Source organism: Chelonia mydas, chromosome 13 (genome assembly GCF_015237465.2).
Source record: "Chelonia mydas isolate rCheMyd1 chromosome 13, rCheMyd1.pri.v2, whole genome shotgun sequence".
NCBI lineage: Eukaryota > Metazoa > Chordata > Testudines > Cheloniidae > Chelonia > Chelonia mydas.
In genome coordinates, this window is record NC_051253.2 from 3,744,080 (window position 1) to 3,769,018 (window position 24,939).

The following is a 24,939-nucleotide window of genomic DNA, read 5'->3' on the forward strand; positions in this document are numbered from 1 at the left end:
CTCCATGGAGTAGGAAAACCTACTCTGATCTCAGTGCTGGATACAGATGGAGGACAGAGCAGCTACCAGTTATTCAGTTGTCTATAAATCACGTCACACTATTGTAAGAAGCTTGTCGTTTTTCCAGAGCCAGCTTCCCACCACTGGCATCTCTGTCGGGACTGGTGGATGCCCATCAGCAGTGGAGGGCGCTCACAACCACACCCAGCCCACCTGTTTTCAGCAGAAATCACTGCAGGGAAGGCCTAAGAGGTATTGGATTCAGAGAGCTCCCAGCCCCTCCAGCCTCAGCCTTGCCCAGCAGCAACTGGCACCAAGTGGGATGGGGCGAGGAGGAAGAGTAACTATCTTCAGAAACTTGGCTTCAGATTGGCATGGAGACAGCAGACGATGTCCACTCTCGAGTGTATTTTTTAGCATTGCACCCTATGGCTCAGCTTGCAGTGTTCTGCTCAGGGACGGGAGCAGGCTGGAGGAGCAGTCAGGATTCAGACATATGCATGGAGCTGGGAAGGGGCTATGACCTGGAACAGCAGGAGTTTCTGCGTAGTTCAATGGAGATGCACTAGCAGAGCTGCAGGGGGACCCAGTGCTAGCACAGGGGAGCCAGGATTGGGGACCTGGGCTGTTGGGGTGGAAATGCACACAGCCCCTGCACATTCTGCGGGGCACTGGCCAACATTATTACGCCGTCAATTTCATAGACCCCAGCGCTGCACAATCACATTTCAGGTTGATCCCGAATCCAGAGAGCAAAGACACTTCTCGTAGCTGTTTCCTTTCAGGATTGATAGCCTGGCTTTCTCCTCTGTGGACTAAGCACCAGCGAACAGAGACAGCAGGAGGCAAATGGCAGATGAAATGAGGGAATTAAAACCTCATTCCCTTGCCAGAGATGAGAGCTAGAAACAAGTTTTCAGCCCAGAACTTTAATATGTAACAAATTACAAGGGAATCTTGTTCTCCAGAATTGCATCCGCCTCCAACCCACTTAGCGCTGTCGAGGCCTGTGCCTCCCCCGGGACAAGCCTGAGAGCAGCAGAGATGGATGAGCTGACACAGGCATGACTTCACCTATCTGCCCCACAGTGTGTGTGTAAAGTGGTGGGGGTGGGGGAGAGACAGGACAGACACCCCGCCCCCCTTCCCCTAGCACACAGCAATACATCACTGCCAGCAACACGCAGCAGGCAGGTACTGAGCCGCCGGGCAATAGCTCCAGTGGGGCCTGGCTCAGGTGGGCCTGCTGAGCGTGTCCATGGCAGGGACAGCACGGCCGATGTCTCTTGGCGATCCTGCATGCTGGAGTGCAGGGAGAGGTCATTGTTCCTCCTGCCATTTAGAACGGCTTCTAAGCCCCTTGACTCAGTATCCACCCAAGCCAGTGAAGCTATTGACCTAATTCTCCCAGGCTGGGATCCAAGAAGCTTCTGTGATGTTCCAGACCTAGATCCATCAAAATCCCATCTCCAACAAACACCCACCCAGCTAGGCTGCCTTGGTAGAGCCCTGGCTCCCAGGCATGTGCCCTCTCTTCCCACATGGCCATCCAGTCCCAGGGGGATTGGTTAGCGCAAGTTCTTTGAGAGACAAGAACCCTTCACTGCAAGGGATGAGCCAACCGTTCATCTTCCCTCTGGCCCAAGGCAAGCTGATGGGGCCGATGGGTCACAACGGGCGGGGAGGGGTTAGTAATGCAGGGTGCAGTGCAAGGCAGAACAACCCTTGGAGGGTGCAGTGTACAGGATGGTCCCTGCTGACAGCAGTTAGCTGAACTCCAACCATAGGCCAGGCCCAGCCAACCCTGGTTTCAAACACCTCAGAGCTTTGGGCTGCCTGAAATCCAGCCTGGAGCAGGAGCCAGGTTTGGGGCTCGAGTCCAACTCTGATTAAATCTGAGCCTTCCCAGACCAGCCAGAACATCCACTCGCACCGTGCTCTTCCTTCCCTGTATTTCAGGCCCGGGCCCAAGCCGTGTGGGCACCAAGAACAGACCTTGAACAGGAATGACCCCACATGCACACTCGGTCAGATCTGACCCAAACTCACTGGGACGACTGACCGTAACTTCTGTTGTGACAAGGGCTGGAACGATTTCCCCATTCAGAGATTCCAGTCACTCATCCTCTCAATCTACTGGGGTTCATTGAGGAAGGATGCTCCAATGGTTCAGGCACTAGACTGGTACTTGGGAGACCTGGACTCAAGTCCCAGCTCCACCACAGACTCCCTGTGTGACCTTGGGCCAGTCACTTAGTCTCTCTGTGCCTCAGTTTCCCATCTGTGCTGATAATAGCCCCACCCTGCCACACAGGGGAGCTGGGCAGATGAACACAGTAGTGATGGTGAGGTGCTCAGATAAGTAATTTAGATCCCAAAACAACCTGAGCCTCAAAGAGAGCAAACAAGCCAGGACAGGAGTGGGGACCCGAGACAGCAGCAGCCCACACCCTGCACTGTTGTGTGATTGTTGCATTGATATTTTCTCCGGCATAAGTGCTATGCAGCGTCTGCTCCCATCCGTTCTCCTCCCTGGGACTGTAACACTTTGGGTGGATTTATACAGTACATTGGTGCCGTAAATTAAAGTGAGGGATCAGAGTAAGCAGCAGCCTGTGGAGCATGCTATAAATTACAGGCAAACAGGCTCCAGTCCCAGAAGGTGCACTTTGTCTGGAGATATTAGTCTGCACGTTCCCAGCCAGACACACGATCCTGACAGCTCCAACCTCAGAGCGTTGCCATCTCCTCTGCCTCCTGCCCCTGCAGGGAGTGGGGACTTTCTACCTCCTGCCACACCAGGGTCACAGAAACAAAGTCCAGCAGTGTCCTTCCGTGTACAGCAGGGAAATCTGGTGCTGAAGCAAGGGTGTAAGTTTCTGGAGGGCTGGGCAGAGAGAGAACACACTGCCCCACAGGGCTGCATTCAGCTCTCCGGTGGGAGTCATCCCAGCAGTGACTGGCTGCAACGGGGCCAGAAACATCCCACACCACCAGGCACTGGAGGGAAAAGAGCCTTTTGACTTAACCCAATCATAGCACCTTGGCCTGAGTTGGAATGGGCAGGGGGCAGCACCAGGGAAAAGCCCTCACTGGGTCTGCCCTTTCTTTCTCAGGCAAGCTGCTCGGGTTCTCCCATCACCAACTGGTCAGTAGCCTGTACTCAGTGGAAGCAGAAGCCTATGGACAGTGCGTCCCCTTCGCTGAAGGAGTCCTGGACAATCACGCCTCCTCCCCTAAGGATTCTAACAACAAAAATTCTGGTGGCCTCAGAGTGCGGCCACCAACTCTTGCTGGTGGCCGCTCTCACACTTTTTCCTAAAATACTTAATTAGCTTTGGGGAAAACAAATATGCACATATCCATGTCCAAATCAACAGAATAGCACAAATCAGGTGGTTTGCATGTTGTCTTTTTTCTTGTTTCTTTTGCTTTTTTGGTTGTTTTTTGTTTGTTTGTTTGTTTGTTTTTTGTTAAGGACTTGCTGGCTACTAAGTCTGCTGGGAAAAGTGATATTAACATACAAACAAATATCACTCTTCACAGCAGACTTACTCAGCCCTTGCAAGCCTGGGGACAAATTAAGTCCTGAATGAGGAGGTGGGACCAGAAGCAGTGGGGACCAGGGGTGATGGAGCACTGGGGGAGGCAGTGGGGGCCAGGATTGATTAGGGGGGTGTTGAGCTCAGGGCCAGAGCCTGCCATGGCGTGGCTGGGGAATGGAGCCCGAAGCCCTGTGGCTTGAACCTGCCACCTGCCACCACAGGGCTGAAGCCCGACCTCACCACCCTGGGAAGGTGGGGAACTCACTGGCTGCCTGCTCCTCCAGTTTTTGTGTCTCAGGGGGGCGGGCAGGGCCCAACCACTGCTGGCAGTGCTGGGGGAGAGGCCACTGCTTTGCCCCTCCTCCCCCCCAATCACCACCCAGGAGTCTGTGGCCGCACGAAAAGCTCCTGGTGGCCACATTTGAGAAGCACTGCAAGCCCCTTGTCCTACCAAACTCAGATCCCCTTGGCAGAAGCCCAGCTGCTTCCTTCTCTGTTCTGTGCCCTCCTCATTACTGACTAATGCTGCAGGGCTCTCCCACCAGGCTTGGGTTTGTAACAGCTGTTGTGAGGTGGGGTAGATTTAAAATGCTGTCTTTGGGACAGACCCCTCCTGCCCTGGCCCAGTGTGTGGGATTTGTACATCCCATTGCAGTTCCCAAATGAGCAACTCCTTCACCAAATGAAGATTATTTCTAAACAAGTGGCTGGGGAAGGAAACAATACCCCCACCCCCTGCTTCTTTCCAGGGCCACCCTTTTCCCCCAGACCCTAGTTGACTATTTACCTTTGAGACTACGTGCAAGGCAACCTTGAAACACGGGATCAAAGTCAAACTGTGAGGATCAAGGCCCCCATTGCCCAGCCCCTTGTGATGACAGGGAACTGTTTGTATTGGACGTAGCTAGTTGATCATGATGGTCCTTCCCTTCTTGGTGCCCCAGAGGATATTCTCCCAAGGTCCCAGCCAATATGGCATAGAGATCAATCCCTGCCCCACCCCCAGGCCCTAAAGTGGGTCAGCAGCATGTGTGATAAGTCAGGTGGCTAGCAGTGTCCAGTTGGAGGATCACGGTAATGTAGGGGAGTCCACTGCACAACTGCTAGGAATGGATGTGACCACAGAATCGCTGGTGGCAGGGAAGTGGAAAGTTATTAACAAGGCGTCCTAACATCCTGAAAGCTCAAATCCCCAGGTATTGGGCCCATTGTAAGGCTTTGTGTAAACAGAGAGCACAAAACAGTCTCTGCCCAGAGAGCTCACAGTCCAGTCTCCCCAAACCCGCTACCGCTTCTGAAGCAACTCCATTTGCCCCAACATTTTAAAGGGGGCAAGGGCAGAACAACGTGCTTAAAAATAATACAGCCAAGTATTTTCCTTTCTCCTCTGATGGTTTATTTATCAGTAAATTGTTATTTCATAAAAGCAATAGACATGAAATACGAGGACAGAAATTGCCAGTGACTTTTAATTTGGGTACTGCTGATTCCTCTGTTCCAGCTATTGATTTTCCATGAAGATGAATCCAGGCTCCCCAGCCCACAGTGACAGGCAGTATCTGAGCATTTTGCTCACTCCTCAAGATTGGAAATATTTGTTTTATTTACTGTCAGACCGCACTAATGAGGAGAGGAGGAAAATCAATTGGCTCCTTATATTTTGATCTTGAAGACAGAACCAACAAGTTCTTAATTTTAATGGTGTGGGAATGGGGACGGGACAGAATAACTGACTAATGCCACACACTGCATCTGTCAGCACTTCTACAGGGCTGTCTTGGCTGATGAGAAGGGGGGAAACGGAGTACATGGAGTTTGATTGCTTCATGCTAATTTATATTCATATTAATTTATAGAGATTCATAGAGTCTTGTAAAGTCTTATGGGCAAACTGATCCCTGGCGTAATGCCACCAAGCGCCGTGGTGTTATAGTACAGATGACAAGAAACTAAGATCATCAGCCAGTCTATATTTTTACATTTCTAAATTCAAGATGGAGGCCCACAGGCTATTTGGGAGTCTGGGTGGGGTGGGAAATTTTTAACGGGCCCCTGTCTTTTTCCGAATCCATTTGGGGTGGATATTGGTATTTATGGCAGTGAGGAACTGATAGCGCTCCCTGCAGCAGGATCTGTGCAAGTTTCTCCACAGAGCTCTAGCAATGCCCCAGTTCAGACGTGCAACACCCTTACTGTTAAAAAGTACTGGGGTGAAATCCTAGGCCTAGCCAAGTCAGTGGGAAAACTCCCATTGACCTCAGTGGAGCCAGGATTTCACCCTAGGTCCCTAAAGTGCTATGCCAATGCACCCAGTTCAGACTTGCAACATTTCTACGGTTCTAGTCTTATGCCCCCACCTTCCTCAGCTCAATCCTGACCTACAGCGACATGTCAGCTTTCCCACTCCTTGGCCTCTCCGGCCCCAAGACTCAAATTCAATGCATTAGAGCGTGGCAGACCTTCTCTTGTGGAGACATATGTACTAAGGAGCCCAAGTGAGCCCCCGTTACTTATTTCCCTCATGGTCTAATCCAGATTTGGTCACTGGCCTCCAGAGGTGAAACCTCTGCTCCATCACTTGACCCTTTTCAAATGAAGTCCTTTTAAAAATTATGTTGATGTGCAAAAAACTCCCAGACTATACAGGCTGGGGGCAAAGGACAACTCCATGCAGTAGTGACAAGGACCACCATGCTTCACACCATGAGCTCTGCCCTGCAAGTCCACACTGAGACAAACTCCTGGGCAGAGACTTGTGCCCTCTCCAGGGAGCAATGCCCCTCGGCAAGGATTTTCAGTGACACCAAGCAGCGTTTTCAGAACAGAGCAGCATTAGACAACCTGAACACGACACTGGAAGTACTCAGGTTAGCATGGAAAAAACATAGTCTGTCTGGCCAAGCCAGAGCAACCAACCAGCCAAGCTGTAATGGATTCCATTTCAGGTTCTGTCTCTCCCGGATTCCTTGGGCAGATCCTGATGCAAGCAGCCAGCTTCTTCCAGAAGCCCACTCACTGTCCCCAGCTGGTCACCTCTCAGTCCTTTGTCTCCAGACAGGGCCACACTGAGTTCACAACCCCACCCACCCAAGTTTCCCCACTGTTGAGTGTTGATTGTTCAGTCACTGGAGATTGCATTCTCCCTCTGAACCCCTTGGTGATCTGGGTCGGTTTCAATCAGTTCCTTAAAGATTCCTATTCACTGCAACCCAGTCAGCAAACTGACACCCACACCTCATGTCCTGAGCTGTTCCAAAAGCCATGTTAACCCTTTTGCACCCACTGTGTAGCAATGCAAAGTACAGAGGGAAACTGAGGCAAACAGGGTTCATAAAAATATACAGAAAATTCCCGCTTTGTCATATATAGGGCAACCAATTATGGGCCAGCATTCCCAGGGACTGATCAGTGAGGTTCCCACTGATGTCACTGAGAGCTGCAGGTGCTTGGCACCTCTGACAAGCAGGCCATTAACTGCTGTGCCTTGGGTTCCTCCTCTGTAAAACAGAGCTGCCTGCCTCACTGGGTGCTGGAAGGCTTGATGTTTGCCAGCATTCTGAAGATGTACAGCGCCAGAGCAGTGCTAAGTATCACGTTCACAAAGGGAGTCACTGTGCGTTGAGAGGAGGAATGAGCATGGATCAAGGTATAATCAGCTATAATAAATTGTGTGCAAGAAGAGATGTAGTGTGTGGCAGGTCATGGATACAGAAGGTTTAAACCGAGAGCTGTGCGTGAAAAGTGCAGGGTGGGTGGCAGTGGAGAAAAATGCAGGTGGGGGGGGGGGAGTGAGCGGCATGTGTGCAGTGGGTGAAGGTGAGCGAGGTGGGTCTAGAGGCTACAGAGTGATGGCTCTGCAGTGGGTGGCATATGAATGAGATGCTCCTAAAGAAGGAAATGAGCAGCTCAGTTCTCTCTCGGCATTGGACTCTCCCAGACCTGTCTAGTTTTCCCTCTTCTACTCTGGGAAGGAGTGTGGAGGCGGGGGGGATAGTTTTGGGTAGGTGACTTGGATGCTTCGTATTGGGCAGCCAAAAACATCTCACCCGTATTTCTTTCCCCTGTGCAGAAAACCCCTGCCTAGTCCCTATTCAATAGCATGCTCCCATTGCAATGAGGCAAAGTTTAAAACAGCATAAATCTTTCAGTGGTTTCCACTGATGGAGTGGGGAGTGGGGGGGGATGACGATTTTGCTGCCCTCTTGTGGAGAAAGGATATAGAAAATTATCTTTCATCCTTTAGTTCTGACCTAGCAATGGCGTCCGACTGGGCGTAGAGCAGAATCCCTCTCCTAAGGACTCACTAAAAGCTTATTTTTCCCCCAAAGGTCATTCCTGTCAATCAAACCCCATGGACATTAAGAGACCAGCACTCACCTTCTAGCCCATGAGTGCACCTGAGATTGACCGGGACTCTCCTGTCTGTTCCAATCGGTGACATTCCCAGGAGTGGATGCAGAGCAGTCTCAGCACAAGGCCTTTGCAGCTTGTCCCTTCCGGCTGCCTAGCAGGTCCTGTGATTCCCCCTCTGGGGTAGTTCTCTGTCCAGTTCTCTATATTCTTCCAGTCTTCATACATAGAACCTAAATGTTAAGGGCCACATTGTGATCCCCTTCCGCCCACTCACTAACCCCTTCCGCCATGAATACACCAATCAGACATCTCCAGGAATCAGGTACTATGCAAGTATCTGGGATCTGGCCCTGTCACGGAGTCCCCGGGCGATGCTCTGGAACTGCTCCCCATGAAGCCAGTCAGGACTCTGGGGCAGTCGCCTTTCTGTGAGCAGCCTGTCTTCAGGACACACAGCTCACCCAGCTTCCACCTTCCTGGGTCTGACCTCGGAGCATTCAGCATCCTCTGCCCCTCCGTGCGCTTCCCCCAGCGAGTCCGCTCAGACAGGGCTCCTGGGGAAGCCAGAGGGTCCTGCACCCCAACTTCGCAGTCAGACTTGACTCTCAGCCAGCCAGTAAAACAGAGGTTTATTAGATGACAGGAACATGGTCTAAAACAGAGCTTGCAGGTGCAGAGAACAGGACCCCTCAGCTGGGTCCATTTTGGGGGGGCAGTGAGCCAGACAACCACGTCTGCCCTTCACTCCATGTCCCAGCCAGCCCCAAACTGAAAACTCCCTCCAGCCCCTCCTCCTCTGGGCTTTGTCCCTTTCCCGGGCCAGGAAGTCACCTGATTCCTTTGTTCTCCAACCCTTTAGCTCTCACCTTGCAGGGCGGAAGAGCTCAGGCCATCAGTTGCCAGGAAACAGGGTGTCCGCCATTCTCTGTGTCCAGACTCCTGCACACACCTGCCCTCTAGGGCTCTGCAATGATCATACACCCTTACCCCACCCCCTAGATACTTAAGAACTGCATAGGGGAACTGAGTCACCCCCACACTATTCAGAGGAAACATTAGGAACAGTCCCACTTCGTCACAGGCCCTAAGGCAGGAAGTTGTGTAAACCCCTTAAAGAAAAGTAATTGAAAATGGGCTCAGGGCCACGTATCTGCACCGGTTAGTTTTGTGAAGCAAAATGTATTTATTAGGTCCTAAGCATAGTTCTCAGTGCCCCAAACCTCACCCGGCGGCAGATGGGAATGAAATCTATAATGGTAGGTACCTAGGCACATGCAAGCCCAGGATGCGGTGTGGGCCAGCTGTATTCTCCCTGCCGACTGGAACAGTGAAATCGTAGGATCCAAAACCAGGCGGACAGGAGCACAAAAGAAACAAAAAATCAAGGCTGGTCTTAACCCTTAAGAGAGTTTCTATGCTGCTGTTTCCAGGTGTCCTCCCCGGAACCAGGCACAGACCCACCCCCTTCCCCCCAAGCAGTCCTCTGCCACTGACCCAGCTCAGACCCCCCATCCTGCCCAGCGCTGCAGACCAACCCAGCTGCCCCTCATTCACCCATCCCCAGTTCCCCACTCATCCAGCCCCCCACCTGTGCCTCTCCCACCTCCCCAGCCCAGTCCCCTGCCTCTCCCAGCCCCCTCCTCCAGCCCTGCCTGTGCCTCCCCCAGCCCCCCCACACCCTGCCCTCCCTGTGCCTCCCCACCTGCCACCCCCACAGCTCTGCCTCAGCCCCCCTTCTCTGGCTCGCCCAGCCCCTCAGCCCCCCTTCTCTGGCTCTCCCAGCCCCTCACCCCCACAGCCCTGCCCAGCCCCCCTGCTCTGCCTCTCCCAGCCCCCCACCCCCAGCCCTGACCTCCCTGTGCCTCCCCCAGACCCCCACACCCTGACCTCCCTGTGCCTCCCCACCCGCCACCCCCACAGCCCTGCCTCAGCCCCCCTTCTCTGCCTCTCCCAGCCCCTCACCCCCAGCCCCCCTGCTCTGCCTCTCCCAGCCCCCCACCCCCAGCCCTGACCTCCCTGTGCCTCCCCCAGACCCCCACACCCTGACCTCCCTGTGCCTCCCCACCTGCCACCCCCACAGCCCTGCCTCAGCCCCCCTTCTCTGGATCTCCCAGCCCCTCACCCCACAGCCCTGCCCAGCCCCCCTGCTCTGCCTCTCCCCGCCCCTCACCCAGTGCCCTGCCCTACCCGCGGGGGGCAGACGGGGCGCGCCCCGGAACCCGCGGGGGGGGGGGGTTACGAACAATGGGTTCCCATGGCAGCTGCCTGGGGCTGGCCGGAGCCAGGGCAGCCCGGCCCAGGAGAGGGGGCGGCGGGGAGCGGCCCCGGGACACGCCGCCCGGCTCGGCCGCAGGTCAGGACGCCCACCCCCCGCGGGCAACCAGCCACAGGGGACCCCGGGGGCAGAAAGGGGGGCCGGGGAGCGTCAGGGAGGAGGGACCCCTGAGAGGATGGTGCAGGAAAAGTGGGGCGGCTGCAGGAAGGGGGAGCCCAGGGGAGGGGCATGGAGGGGGGACCCCTGAGGGGATGGTGCAGGAAGGGGGGAGCCTGGGGGGAGGGGCATGGAGAGGGGGAGGGGCAGGAAGGGGGAGCCCAGGGGAGGGCCATGGAGGGGGGGACCCCTGAGGGGATGGTGCAGGAAGGGGGGAGCCTGGGGGGAGAGGCATGGAGAGGGGGAGGGGCAGGAAGGGGGAGCCCAGGGGAGGGCCATGGAGGGGGGGACCCCTGAGGGGATGGTGCAGGAAGGGGGGAGCCTGGGGGGAGGGGCATGGAGAGGGGGAGGGGCAGGAAGGGGGAGCCCAGGGGAGGGCCATGGAGGGGTGACCCCTGAGGGGATGGTGCAGGAAGGGGGCAGGGGGCAGGAAAGGGGGAATTCCCAGGGGGAGGGCCACGGAGGGGGAAGGACTCCCAGGGGTGGATGGTGGGCAGAGAGCAGTGGGTGGACAGAGCGGGCACAGAGGCTCAGGAGAGCCCCCACAAGGCAAAGCGTGTGGGGGGCATGGAAGACCCTTCTCTGTGCCTCCCTGCTGTGGGCACAGAGGGGGAAAGCCAAGGAGGCCTGGCACTCCCCAGACAGTGGAGGGTGAGCCCCGGATCCCCTCACTGCCATTAGCAGGGCATCCCAGCTGCTTCCCTTCCAGCCATTGGCAGGGCATCCCAGCTGCCTCCCCTCCAGCCCCTCACCTTCCCCTCAGCTGGAGCGTCAGCTACCCCTAGTGCCCTCTGCAAGTCAGGGTGTTGCAGCAGGGTCAGACTGGGCCCTGCGCTGTCATGCCCCTAAGGAGGAGGAGGAACAATTATCTCTTTCTAGAGTACAACAGAAAACACAAAAGCAGCCACAGTTCAGCACTACCAGACTCTGTGCATCATACTGGCAGCATCAGGCTCTCCCTAGACTGTCACTTAGGCCTGCTGGCCGGGATCATCCAAGGTTCCCTAGTGAATTCGCACCTCTCTCCCAACAATTTACATCAGCCTCAGTTACTAAAGCTGAACACCTTGTTAAAATCTAAATTCACTTCTCCTTCATCCCACTGCCTCTTTCGTCTTTCTCTGAACAAACTGCAAGGCATAAGCCCCTTTCACAGTCATGTATAGTCAGTTTCACTTTCGGCATCTTCCCTGCTTTCATTTTTTTTTAGGCCCCAATTCCTGCAGTTGTTGCATGCAGCTAGATCCTCACTCCTCCCCAAAGCCATGCAGGTGTTTTAAAAGCATCTCTGGCCAGTGGAATGCAGAAATAATTATAGAAACATTTCTGTTTGATTTAGCTTTGTAAGAGCTCGTTTTTACATCATCTAAAGTTTTGAGCAACATAACCAAATAAGCTGCTAGCTCTATAATACATTTCATACTGTGGTGTCCTGGGGCTGATCTGTGTCAATTTTTTGGCTTTACCTTGTTTTCCTGCATTTTTCTGATGGAAAAGAATAAAGTTTAAAAAATTCAGGACACATTTGAATTGACAATATCCTTGAAAAAGCATCCCTGCAAATGAAGGGATTATGAAAAATAAGTGCATACAGTGTTGTTGTAGCCATGTTGGTCCCAGGATAACAGAGGGACAAGGCGGGTGAGGGAATATCTTTTATTGGACCAACTTCTGAAGGTGAGAGAGAGATGCTTTCCGTCTACACAGAGCTCTTCTTCAGGTCTGGGAAAAGTACATGCTGAAAGCTCAAAAGCTTGTCTCTCACCCCGGGAAGCTGGTCCAATAAAAGATATTCCCTCACTTACCGTGAGAAATAAGTGACACTTTTGCACTTCTATAATCCAAAGACTGAAAGCACGTCACAAATTTAATTGTACCTCATAATATAATGCCCCATGAAGTTAAGTATTACCAGCCACATTATATAAATGGGGATAACGGGGCACAGACTGCTGCTGTTCTACCCACTAAGTAACATGGTCTTGTCAGAAAACATGTGAGGAGAAAGAATAAAATATCAGAATTATGCACTGTGAACACTTTATAAAAAACAACTCTAAAACAAGCCAATGCCATGGATGTCAGGTAGCTACTTGAGAGCTATTCTCCGTTTGTGTCACTAGCCCCCTCGTCGTGGTATTGAAGTGTAGCTAGGGCTAGCAACGCAACATCTTGACGTTGCACATTTTCTTTGTCTTCCATATCAACTATGTTCAGTTTTCAAGTCTAAATATGAGCTTCAAACTGGCATCCAAAACAAGCTGCATTCTGGTTCAGTCATTATCACTGTCAGTGAAGATTCAAGAACCGGAATTTAGCTGACAATTCTGTTTTTGATACCTAAGCCATAGATACCTCAACTAAAAGATAATACAGGTAGGTCTTCCATGGCTATATTGGCTCAGCAGTGGTATCAAACAGTACTCTTGCCTTGGTCATTGTAGGAAACAGATACAACGAAGGAAACAGAGCAGATATGGAGTTTAAAAGGGCCATTTCCATTGTCCCTTTTCTGACTGATTAACCATTACTTCGTTCATGTTTGTTTTTCACATGTTATGTGTCATGTTGTTACAGTGAAACGCTTATGGAATTACACGTTTCATCCACATGCAACTGAATATAATTCATTCGGAACCATTATAATGCAAACTAAACAAAAGGTGGGGAGAAGGATTTGTCATTCAAAATGTTGACTTTCAGGAATGGGTTGCACAGTCAAACGGAAAGGACACGTGATAGTTCCTCTCTTTACAACTCTGGTGAGGTCACACTGGGACCATCACATTCAGTTTGGGCCACTGCACTCCCAAAAAGACATTGATAGATTGGAGGGGTTTTAAAGATCAGCAGCCAAGCTGATTTGAAGCCAGTATCCTGCAGTTGCCTAAAGGAAAGCCTAAGACCTGAATGGGTGTATAGCTTGGCTAAGCAAACTAAGGGAGAGATGTAGACACTTGCAGATATGAGAGATGTGAATGACCAGCAAGAATGGAGAAAGAGAGAACTTAGGGTGGTATAAAGGGGTCTCATTAGAACTAATGAGATAAGGAAAAAATGTGAGAGTATCAGGATCCGTTATTTACCCCTTCACACAAGAACGAGGAGTCATCTAATGAAATTAATAGGCAGCAGGTTTAAAACAAACAAAAGGAAGTATTTCTTCACACAACGTACTGTCAACCTATATAACTCTTTGCCAGAAGGTGTTGTGAAGGCCAAAGCTACGTTGGGGTTAAAAAAAAACAATTAGGTAAGTTCATGGAGGATACGTCTATCAATGGCTATTAGCCAAGATGCATCCTATTAGCCAGGGATGCAACCCCATGCTCTGAGAGTCCCTAGACCCTGATTGCTAGAAGCTAGGCATGAACAACATGGGATGGATCACTCACTAATTGTCCAGTTCTTTCTCTCTGAAGCATCTGGCATTGGCCACTGTCAGAAGACAGGATACTGGGCTAAATGGACCATTGGTCTGACCCAGTATGGCCATTCTTATGTTCTTATTTATTAAATGAAGATATAGTCTCTCAAGGGAAATAGCAGGAGCCCAGTTGACTGGGATATTTAGGACTAGACTAGGCAAAGTACTCAAAATGGTAATGTTAGAAAGGAATGTTCTAGCATTGGCAGGGAGCCTGATAGAGTCTAACAGAAATTAGAGATGGGATAAGAACTAAAATGATTTATAATTAATGTTATAGTATAAGGAAACAGCAGTCACTATCATGGTATGCTCCATATTGACTGCTTTTCCTTTGGTTCTTAAAGGTTGTTATTGTTGCTTTCCTGCACAGCAACTATGAGTTTTGGAACCATGGATGTGTATTTGAATGAGATAGAAAACAATCTGCAGAGTATTTTGTACAACAAAGAGGAGGACCAGGAGAATGAAACCTGGAAGATGTACATGGAGAGGAAGAACATTGTGCTGGAGTTCCTGCACTCTGACTTGAGTCTCCACCTGCTGAAACGCCACCATAAGCGAATTGAGCTTCTGAAAAAATGCTCTTATTACATTGACATTCTGCCCAAGCATTTGGCACTGGGAGACCAGAACCACCTCATGCTGCCCACCACTATGTTCCAGCTGGTTGACCCCTGGAGATTCCAGAGGATGAAGAAGTTGGGAACAGTCCAAACCAAAATCCAGCTGTTGCTCTTAACTGACCTGTTAGAACAACTGGAACAGGGGCGGGAGGAGCTGGTCCACTTCCTGGAGACCTATGACATGGTAACATTCCTCGCCAGGTGGGACTTGGTCAAGCAAAAGCTGTCAAATCTGTCTGAGCTGATGGATAATTTCCTTGCCATGCTAGTGCCAGGAAGGCTGTATGTCAAGCATCGTCTGGTGTCGGATGTTGGGGCTACCAAAATCCCACACATTAGGCTTGTTCTGAGTACCAAGATGCCAGTGATGTTTGATCGAAAGGAATCAGTGGCCCATGAGGACTGGGTGAGCCTCAAGTGGTTCATCACAAGTCAACAGTCACAGCCTGAACAGTATGAACTCAGGTTTAAGCTACTGGAGCCCCGAACCCAGCAAGAGAGGATCCAGTGTGGAATAATGCCGGTCACGTCCAACATGTGTGAAATCCGGAACCTGCTGTCCGACAGATCATACAGATTCACAGTTAAACGGGCGGAGACTTACACACTCGTCTATGAACAGTGGCGCGATACCATCACATTGGAGACAAAACCTTATCCTGATGAAGGCATGGAGAGCACCATGTGCGAACCCTGACGGATGAAGCAGCAGCAGAGAATTTTCTAATTTTGTCAATTCAAAGAAGTTGAAGAAGTAAAATTTAAAATGTATTTTTAAAGGTTTTTGCATAAAAATTGAGCTGTTGTGTCTTCAATTGTAATTTTACAAAGTGCCTCATATACATCTTTATGGGCTGAAAACAACACAGTTTAAACAGTCACCACTGCCCCTCGTGCCTCCACCCATCCTTTGCAACGTCCGTTGCCAATGAAGGCCAGCTACCCCTCGTAGTGAGGCTAAGCAGACTATAGCAGTGGGTAAAAGATCACCACATGGTGTCTGACACAAAACAATTTAGGGAAAGTTTATCCACTGTCCGGTGCCTTCCTACAAATCAACAGCTAACCCAGTGCCTTCTTCCCACACAATGTCCTCACTTTTCATTGCCCTTCCTTTCCTCATTGCCCCTTGCCACACCAACAGTGCTCTCTTTACACACACTCACACACTCACCTGAATCCCAATCCCCACGGTCCCTCACCACTGCCCAGTCTCCTTGCCAAGGTTCCTTCCACCAGCCTCTGCCATGTAGTTGCCCTCTCATTTCCCATCCCATAGTAATGCTCTACAGTGCAGGAAAAGATCCTTTTTTGACTTAAAACAGGAGAGGGCAAAATCTCCAGGGATCATCCTCTCTAAAACAGTTTCCTCTGTTCAATATTGGGGTTAATGCTCACTTCCTCTTTTCCCATCTGTTTCTGTCCAGATTCAGTTCTGCAGAATCCTTTCAATTAAGTACAGGACAGATTCTGTTCACGCATGGACACATATACACGCACACAGAGAACTCGATCCCATAATCATAAATAAACATTTTTCATTTTAATAAATTTAATCATCTTTACAATTATGGCTTAAATATGAAACAGGAATGTTGAGGTTCTTATTTAAAAACATTAGAAGCAGATAAAAATATTTGTATCCAAAATGTTGTTCCAAAGCTGTTACAAGTCTCACGTTACAGACACACACAAGATAAAAAACCTGTCACATTTAAGGTTCCTTAATTTGCATTTCACAACACGTAACATTTTATTTCCATTTAAAAACTGTTTTATTGCAGTGGATCATTCTCTACACAGCTGTAAGGCTCCTCAGGAACAGCACTGCAGGCCCACGTCTATTCCTACTGAAGCCACAAAAGATTTTTCTACTGGTTTTACTGGGAGCAGGAGCAGACCCAAGGGAGAGTGCTAAAATCACAAAGATTGGTCAGATTGAAGCCTGAGACACTGTTTACTCTACATGTAGATCACCTTTCTTGAACTCACATAGGGTTGAAGTCTCGGTAGTGCTGGGGAAAGCTATGCGACCCTCCAGGATGGACGGACATATACCACAAAGGCAATTTTAACACGTGCTTGTCTTCTGGCTGAGAACCCAAAGACAGTCCCTCACCCCAATCCTGAAGAAAGAGCAAGCTGTATGGAGTGGGGGTGGTGAGGGTGCTGTACTCCGACCTCTTAGCTACAGTCCAGACCCACCCCGCCATGACTCCGGTCAGACGCACAGAATAGTGGGCTGTGCATGAGGATGGACACCTTTCTGCCCAAACTGCAGCCATTGTGCTGTTCTTTGGGCATGCAGCTATGGTCAGCACCAGCTGGAGTTCAACCCCTGATGTTTATGATGAAAGGATATTTCCCAGTCATGGCATCTCCCTAGGAAACCATTCTGATCTCCTATTTTACCATTCACAAGCCTTGTTTTATCAAACTCCGTGATGTGGCCGACAAACTGCACACCATCATGCCAGACACATGCCATTGGAATTATAGTGGGGGCTTTCTTCCCCTCCCCCCCATAATAAAAAATGTCTTCTTTGTCTTTATGTCAATAGTTTTATGTAAGAATCCTTCCATCATAAATAACTGATTCAAATCTCTCTACGCATATGAAGCTGGACTAAATTTAATGAGTCTTTTCCATATTAACTTCTCTGATTCTGTATATCCAGAAGCACAATATCCATAACGCAGTATTCAGTTATCAGTAATAGTCTCTACAAAACATTACATTAATTGCACTTCCTGCTAACCCCTGGCTTCTGAGGCTACATGATCAATTATGCGGCTACCTATTTACAACATCAATGCAACCCAGCAGTCTAAGCTGCGATCTCACTGTAGTTTGTAGGCCATAGGGCAGCATTTTCGAACACAAGTTATGAGACCAATCTCTTTCAGAATAAGTGTCCAGAGAGGATGTGATCTGTTGCCTTGTAAGATAACAGTGACTGAACAAAGTACTTCACTCTATACTTTACCGCACAAGGTGAAGTAGTTTGGTGGGCCAGGGGGTGGGTGGTGTTTTGTTTTTGCTTTTTTAAATACGAACAAGTGGAAAATGGTACACGCAAAGGTGACATGGCTAAATGATGCTCAGCAGTATCAAACTCAGCCCCTACAGTGCGTCTGATTCGCCTCTCATTTATACCAGTTGTACGCTGGTGTAACCTGCATTCTTTCCATGGAGAAACTCCAGATTTACACTAGAGGGAGGAGAATAAGGCCCACTGGGCTTAAAGGGACCATGGTGAGTGTGTTAGCTATACAATGTTTTCTCTGCTGGGATGTGTGTGTTATACTGAAGTGTTTAACTTAAGGATTCCAATACTGTCTTTCACCATTCGTTTCACTAGTCCACAAAGTGATCCCTGTCCAGAGTTTACTCTGGAATCGTAAAAACAATTAGTTTGCAAAAACAAGGCCTGTTTGGAATCCTTGAGATACGAGGCTTCAGTGTGGGACAACTATCAGGCCTAAGAACTCACCTGTTCTCTGCCTGTGGCACATAATAGTTTAGTCTCTTGAGGGCTGTAAAACTTTGGTTGTTGGGCTTAGTGTGCAGGTGCTGGGTAATGTTAGTGGCCTGTGATACAGAAGAGGTAGGTCTGGATGAGCTGGTGATCCCTTCTGGCCTCAGATGCTATGACCAGCCTTTATCCGGTGCCCTTTAGAAATACGGAGGAAGCCTTCTATATTCTTTCCTCAGACATGGGACTTGGACCCATATGCTGCAGTACTAGAAGAGCAGATGTGCGTGTTCTCTTTTACCAGAAACCAGGTCTATTACATGGCAGGAGAGCAAGCAAGCAGTTTCAAAACAAGAAGCAGAAGAAGGAGAACCTTCTCCACAGGTTCTGCACTTTCCATGGCTGTACACAACTCAAACCTAACAGGAAGGATCACGGAAATGGAGTATGACATTACACACTGGCTGTTCAGGTTTTCTTATTGCACATTCCTTCACTTTGGGAAAGAAGCCCTGCAAACGCAACACTCATTCATCCCTAGTATAACTCTTGTTGAAGTCACAAAGGTCAGTAGTTACACCCAGGGTGACACTTTGCCCACCTTGTTTTCATTTGATACAAAAAATGTTGCAATGGCAGCTTGGCTCAGTCTTACACGGACATCTACTGGTCCCCATGTGTTTGGTCTTTGGGAGCGCTGAGGCAGGCACACGTACAGTCAGAACTGGAATAATGAGATTGCCGTGCTGTCCCCCATAAATACCATGCCCACATAAGCTGCTCCAGCTTAACAAGGCTTCAGTGCTGAGCACCATTTCACTACTATACAGGCATGATCGGAACTGAATTATTGGGAAAAATAACTCCTGTTCCTGTCAGCCTTCTGTTCTCTAGTGATCCACACCTCTCAGTTCATAGCAATTTGGCTATTTTAAAAATATATACACATACATCTCACGTGGCCAAAAGCACGGGCCTTTGATTGCAAAGCAAAGTTCACTGAGTTAAAAGTCAATAAGTTAGAAGCAGCTTAAAAAAGAAGAAGAACGGAGGAGGGAACATTCTTTACACAAGAGGAAACATTTTCAAGTAAAACTAGGTGGGCAGCTTAAAAATATCTTTACAGTGTCAAAATCTGCTGGTAGAGGTTGTCCCCCATGGTCTTCGTTCTCTTTATACTGGTCACCACAATCTCCTTTGCACTAAGAGTCAATATGTCTATTTATGTCTTCGCCTTGGCTAAGTGATATTTACCTATTCATAAAGGCCAAGAATATTTCATTATCTGGGTTTTGTTTTGGTTTTTTGGTTTTTTCCTTCATTTAAAATAAAACACAGATTGTTTCTTCTGCTTTGAGAAATGAGATCGCCTTAGTAGTTTCCTGGCCTTGGTTTCAGAATTCATGGTAGCACTTGGCAGCCTTGATCCTATTATGGCACATCACAGCTCAAGCCTGCAGCTCTGTCACATGCCATCCTTCAGCTCCTGATGAAGTGAAAATATCTATTTGGTCCCCAAAGAATAGCTGCTGTCACAAAAATGCAGGTTGGGGATTCCACGGAAGCTCTCTTGGCTTCCACAAAATCTGCCCCTGCACCCATCAACTTCCAAAGCTTTTTGGTTTGCAAATGCTGGAAGTCTTGACATAAGGTTGCCTTTTCATTACAAGAAGTTTAAGGGGAGTGGTCAAGTGCAGCTTGCCAATCCCTGGTGCATTTTCTTCACTGGTTAGTGCCTGACGGGTAGAAAAGAGGTTTGAACACAGCATTATTCTCCAATGGACCCATCAAACATTTCAGGCAGGGACTGGTTTATCCAGCTGTGATCTATTCACGTCAGCGAAGGGCTGACTTCTTCCTGACCCGAATGTCGTGAGCCGAAGTGCTGCATCCCATCTGTTTGTAATGCTCCAGCAGTCTCCTCCACAAAGGGTTGGATTCCAGAAGATAGCGGTTTCCTGTTGGTAGAAGGGAAAAACCAACAGTGAGCAGAAATGGCTAATCTGTTTCCATAGAACACTTGGCGGACCTGTGTGTAACCTCTGGGCCTAGAGAAAAAAGCCAAACTATGCTGGATAAACTGGAGGGACATTTCCTTCAGCCCCAAAGTCCCCAGCCATGGCCCTACCATTGCCACATCACTGTAAATGTATCCTGTCCATGTGAAATACCAACAGGTCAAATTCTGCTGGACTAGAGATCCAGCATGCAAGCAAAGAAAGAATATGATTAAAAACAGAAACAAGACAATACACGCTGAATGTATGTTAAAAACATGGGAGAGATGCCTATGATCACTGCTCTCCACTTTGAGGGGTAGTTCAAATACATGGAGTGGTTCCCAGCCACTCGAACTTCAAAATCATTGACGTCGTAATGTTAGAAAAACAAAGACAGACCATCTTCTTCGGCCTCTAAGTTCGGATCCCCACTTCCTTCTACAGCATTTCTTCTCCCACCCTAGCTTCATGCACCTTCCCAGAAGACTCACCTATAATGCAGAGCCCCTCTTGAGCCCGAGTGATGGCTACATTGACCTGGTTTGGGTCAATAACAAATCCCAGATACTTCTTCTGCCAGCTTTTGGTGGGATTCCTATCAATATCTGATCGAGAGCAGGAGCGTACAGTGGACAGGATCACATACTTCCATTCACTCCCTAGAGAGAAGGAATTGCACCAGTTTTATTGATGGTGAAGTTAAAGGCATTTAGCCAGAAAGTGTCCAGCTATGCTTCCCTACTGGAATAACATCCATTCCTCTACAGCAAAAGTCTAGAATATCGCAGCTTACAGCTGTGTTCCTATGGCATTTGGAGCCATTACTGTATCCCATCGTCATTTTTACGAGAGCATCTGCCTTACTGCAGACCCTGGCTCTATGAAGAATGCTCACTTTAGCAACCCCAACCTCCCCTCCAAGTGTCATTCACATTTAACTTCTTCACGTATGTTCAACAATTGCGCTCCATCCATGTGGCTGGTTTTCTGAGACACAAAGATTTGGGGGATTTCTTTAAATAGGTATTTCAAGGGCTCCCCTCGCTGCTGATTGTGACCAAGAATCACCCAGAAAGCCAGCTCCGTGGGGTCTCTCCCGGTGGCTGAAGCAAGCCCTGACCCATGAGATTTGGTGATTCTGAGTGACAAGGTGCTGTACCCCACAGGAGGGTGGAGAAGGGTAATGACCTTACTTCACACCAGCTGGAAGCTGAAATAGAGAACTCTGCCATTCCCTACGGACCTTACCTTGGCTTTTCATGATGGTGCAAACTGTCATCCCACGGACACCCTCCTGGGCGAGACGTTTGTTGACCTCCGACACCTGAGCGTTGTATGGGCTCAGGATGGCAACACTCACTGGCTTGATGGTGCCATCCAGGGTCAGCTGCTTTGCTATCCTCACCTGAGGGGGGACACAATGTGAGCTCCTGCTTGTTGTTGGGGCTGGGGGGGGAGGAAAGGAAACAGCCTTTTCCTTCATTCCACACATAGGTGGAATTGCTGTGGAGGGACAGAAGAGAACAGGTCCCCCCAGCTTCAAATTGGGGAGGAAGAGAAGACACGAGGTTCTCTCCAGTTTTATGCCATCCCATTGATACCCCACTCAGTGATGCACTCTGGCTTCTTGTCCACATGGCCCCTTTCACCAATGCTGTTTTGGTCTGTGGTTGCACCGTTCATCCCATCCTCTCCATCCACAAGGCACAGAGACCAAGGTGGTGGAGGAAGAGACTGGTGTCGAGTTAGTCTTGGGCAGCAAAGCCAGAGATTTTAACGTTAAAGCAAGGAAACTCAACCTGGCTCTCCTAGCCCTACCCATGGCGCTCCTAGGGATCAGTGAGGCATAGCACAACTCTTTGCTGAAATCACTGTGTCAACCCGGGAACAAGACAATTAAAAAGAAAAAAGAAAAAAAAAAATAGATACAGGATGATCACATCTTGGTTTTGTGCTGGTAGCCACATTATCGAAGGGTGAGCAAGGGCTTCACACTCTTACACTGTGGAGAGCCTTTGCTAGCTGCAACATCAACAGGACCATACATCTTTGAACTAGTGCTGGTTATTTCAGCAAGCCCTGACCAACAATGCCCCTGGCAGACCAGAGCTGCGCTGGCTACAGCAGCGTTTAAAGGCAGCAGTTCTTAACATCACTATAATGCTTTCCCCATGACCAGCATGGGCACTGGCTTGTGCTCACCAAATGGTGCTGTAAGCCGGATTTCCCGAACAACCTGGCCCAGCCCCACCGGTCAGACCAAGCCTGGGCCTGGGCCTCTCACTGGACGTGTGAAAATGAGTGAATGGCAGGGGCTGCCTGGGGCAGTCTACGAGATTCCTCACGAGCTCCTGTCAGCTTCAGTACTTCCACCAGGGCGCCATAGACACCAGCCGGTCACTGGGGCCATTCTGTTCCTGGCACTGAGGGCAGGGAAGACTCCTCCACTCTCAATGCTCCCTCTGCTGCTGCCAGCCAGGGAAGACAGCATGGCTAAGAGGTGGCAGTAGTCTGGCTGCATCAGGGACTTGATAGATGCAGGGAACAGGGGAGCAGCCTGAGAGACGGGGAGACAGGAGTAGCCCTATCCTTCCCCCAAGCTAAGTCCCTTGGTGGGACTCAACACTCACTCTCCTGTTACCACTCTAATCTGTCCTTCCCTAGCAGGATACGCTCCGTGCACAGAAACCTGCTCCTGCATCTCACCGGGACGCATTGTGGTATTTCACGAATGGCTGATTGATACAAAGACTCTCTCTACACACAGGAAGGTAGGGACAGAGCTTGTTTGCTTTGTGGAAAACAGGGGTGGCTGGCAAGGAGCGTGAGACTCCCTGGCCGAATTTTATAAACGCAGACTGATCGTGGGTCTAAGACAAAAAGTAAATCCCCACCAGCACCGGCCTGAGAGATGGTGTGAGAACAGTGTCGTCACAGCTTGTGCAGTGGGCACAGAGAGGGTCGTCCTGTTTCAATGGATGCATTGACCTTATTAATGTTTAGATCTTATGCGTCTCTTAGCAACTCCTTTCAATGACAAAATGGCAGCTGCGTTGAAAAGACCAAACACCACCGTCAATGTTCGCAGCTGATTGGCTGAAGAGCATTTCAGGCTGGATAACTATTAAATGGGACCCACCTGGCAAGCAAACAATACCAGATGCCAAAAATATGTCCATAAACCCAAGTGCTGCCTTACTCCACCCTCACCATCTGCCAGCAAAAAAATGCCCTGCTGGCTACTTACCACCTGTTCCACTTCTTCCAGGTTAGCCCTGGAATTCTCGTTTCCCTCCTCAGTGGAGACCATCAGACTCTGCTCCTTGCCCTCTATGTGCCCAAAGATGATTGGACAGCCGCTTTTGTATCTGTGTTCGAATGCGCTGGTAGGGCGTTTAAGCTCAGGGCAGGTCGTCAGATTGCTCATGTAAAATTCCTGGGATGGGAACCTGCAGATGTCCTTTTGCTGACAGATCAAAAGGAGAGACCCTCAGGTGAGTAACAAAAGTGAGGGCCCCAGGTCCCACAGTACCTCTTTAACCAGGCTGTCTACCACCAATTTCTCAAACCATAGCTCTTCATACAACCGGCCACATAGCCATTCTTAATAGCCTCCAAAATGCTGCCCCTATGGAAAGGGCAAGAAATTCAGTGTCACCTGTATACCGATAGATATGCACAAGAGAGCAGGTGTGTAGAAACGCATTTTGCATGTGCCAACAGCCAGTTGTGACAACTGGGTACCCAGCCCCTTGAGTTGTGTCTTCCCAAATCAATCAATTGCATGGGCAAAATCAGAGGCCGGGCAAAATTTTACCCATCTGCTATTTATATGTCCAATGCTTTACAGAAAAGCTCTTCTGACAGTTAAACCAGAAGGCAGCGCCCGCTCAAGCGGCACGGTGACTGCTGTTTTGGCCTGGGTCACCTAGATCAACACTTGTGCATTCTATAAGGCAGCAATTCCTCCAGTACTGAACCCACTGAGGGTGGCTATTGCTAATTAATTAATTCAGAGCCGTCCCAGAGCCTGCATTATACAGGAGGTCGCTTTCAATATCACAATGGTCCCTTCCGGCATTAGGGTCTATGAATTATTTGTATTGTGACAGCACCCGAAGGCCTGAGTCAGGATCAGGGCCCCATTGTCCTAGGCACATGGAGACAGGGACTGCCTTTCCATAAGAAATTACAGTCTAGTTTATGACAAGCCAACCTGTGGGTGTAGCTAACAAACAGGAGTATAGAGGAGGGTATCAGTGATAGGAATATGTATTTACTGGCTAACAATATGCCAGTCAGATTGACTAAAGGGTGAAACTCAACAGATCAGCAACCCCCATGACCCTGCACCTGCCCATTGTCAGCTGGCAATCTATGAGACGAGAAGAACGAGTGAAGAGTTGGCCAATGTACTAGGGAAGCTGAGAAAACCATGTTCAGAAAGCTCTTCTGCAGTGAAGAGTGCCCTATCCTGACTAAAACAGTATCCAGGAAGGCTCCCCTAAAGTAAATACTCAGGGCAGACTAGATTATCAGAGGAGATGTTACAGCAGAATATTTGCATCCCAACGGGCTGGAGCAAGCCAACAGTATTTCCTATGGCGGGGGTGGGAGAAAGACCACCAGGGGATTCCTACCATGCGGTACTGCGTGTCCAGCATCTGGGCTTGGTCCCGGTAACGTTCAAAGAGGGACGTCTCCATGCCAAGGCTCTTGCAGAAATCGTTGTGGACTACAGGCCGCAACTGCTTATGGTCCCCAAGCAAAACAACCTGGAATATATGGAGTGAAAACACAGGCTCCACTTCTCTGCCTCTTCTACTCCACTCCTTCCAGTTAACTTGTTGGAGGAATGTGTGTGAAGGCACATACATTATTACTATTTATTTCTATTCGGGCAGCACCTACAAACCCCAATCCAGGATCAGGGTCCCACCAAAGAACACAGTCCCTAGCTTACAGTCGAGGTGTCATTTGTTATTCAAGACACTTTGCTGAGCAAGAGCTTGCCAGAATCTCCGTTATATTCTCCAACTTCAGGACCAGGGCCAGGTGGGTCAATAGGACAACCACAGCAC

The 24,939-nt window shown here is 49.6% G+C and overlaps 2 protein-coding genes across 3 annotated transcripts in view; one reads left to right on the forward strand and one right to left on the reverse strand.

Moving 5' to 3' along the window:
- Positions 1-12,041: 12,041 nt before the first annotated feature.
- On the forward strand, positions 12,042-15,254 carry FNDC11 (fibronectin type III domain containing 11). The gene is made up of 2 exons (XM_043526775.1): positions 12,042-12,992; positions 14,104-15,254. The coding sequence occupies exon 2, from the start codon at positions 14,135-14,137 to the stop codon at positions 15,077-15,079; it is 945 nt and encodes a 314-aa protein (XP_043382710.1). The 5' UTR covers positions 12,042-12,992; positions 14,104-14,134; the 3' UTR covers positions 15,080-15,254.
- A 649-nt stretch (positions 15,255-15,903) lies between these two features.
- Positions 15,904-24,939, reverse strand: part of HELZ2 (helicase with zinc finger 2) — a 53,832-nt gene continuing 44,796 nt past the window's right edge. Inside the window, exons 16-20 of one of the 2 annotated variants that reach the window (XM_037915388.2) lie at positions 24,499-24,633; positions 23,106-23,324; positions 21,107-21,263; positions 20,350-20,517; positions 15,904-19,816 (exon numbers count right to left, since the gene is read on the reverse strand). In XM_037915388.2, coding sequence (XP_037771316.1) covers positions 19,695-19,816; positions 20,350-20,517; positions 21,107-21,263; positions 23,106-23,324; positions 24,499-24,633 — 801 coding nt within the window. In that variant the 3' untranslated portion in view covers positions 15,904-19,694. The other variant, XM_043526774.1, reaches the window with a different exon arrangement.

Excerpts from the sequence above, each read along its gene's own strand:
- FNDC11 (XM_043526775.1), top strand. The coding sequence starts at position 14,135 with ATGAGTTTTGGAACCATGGATGTGTATTTGAATGAGATAGAAAACAAT.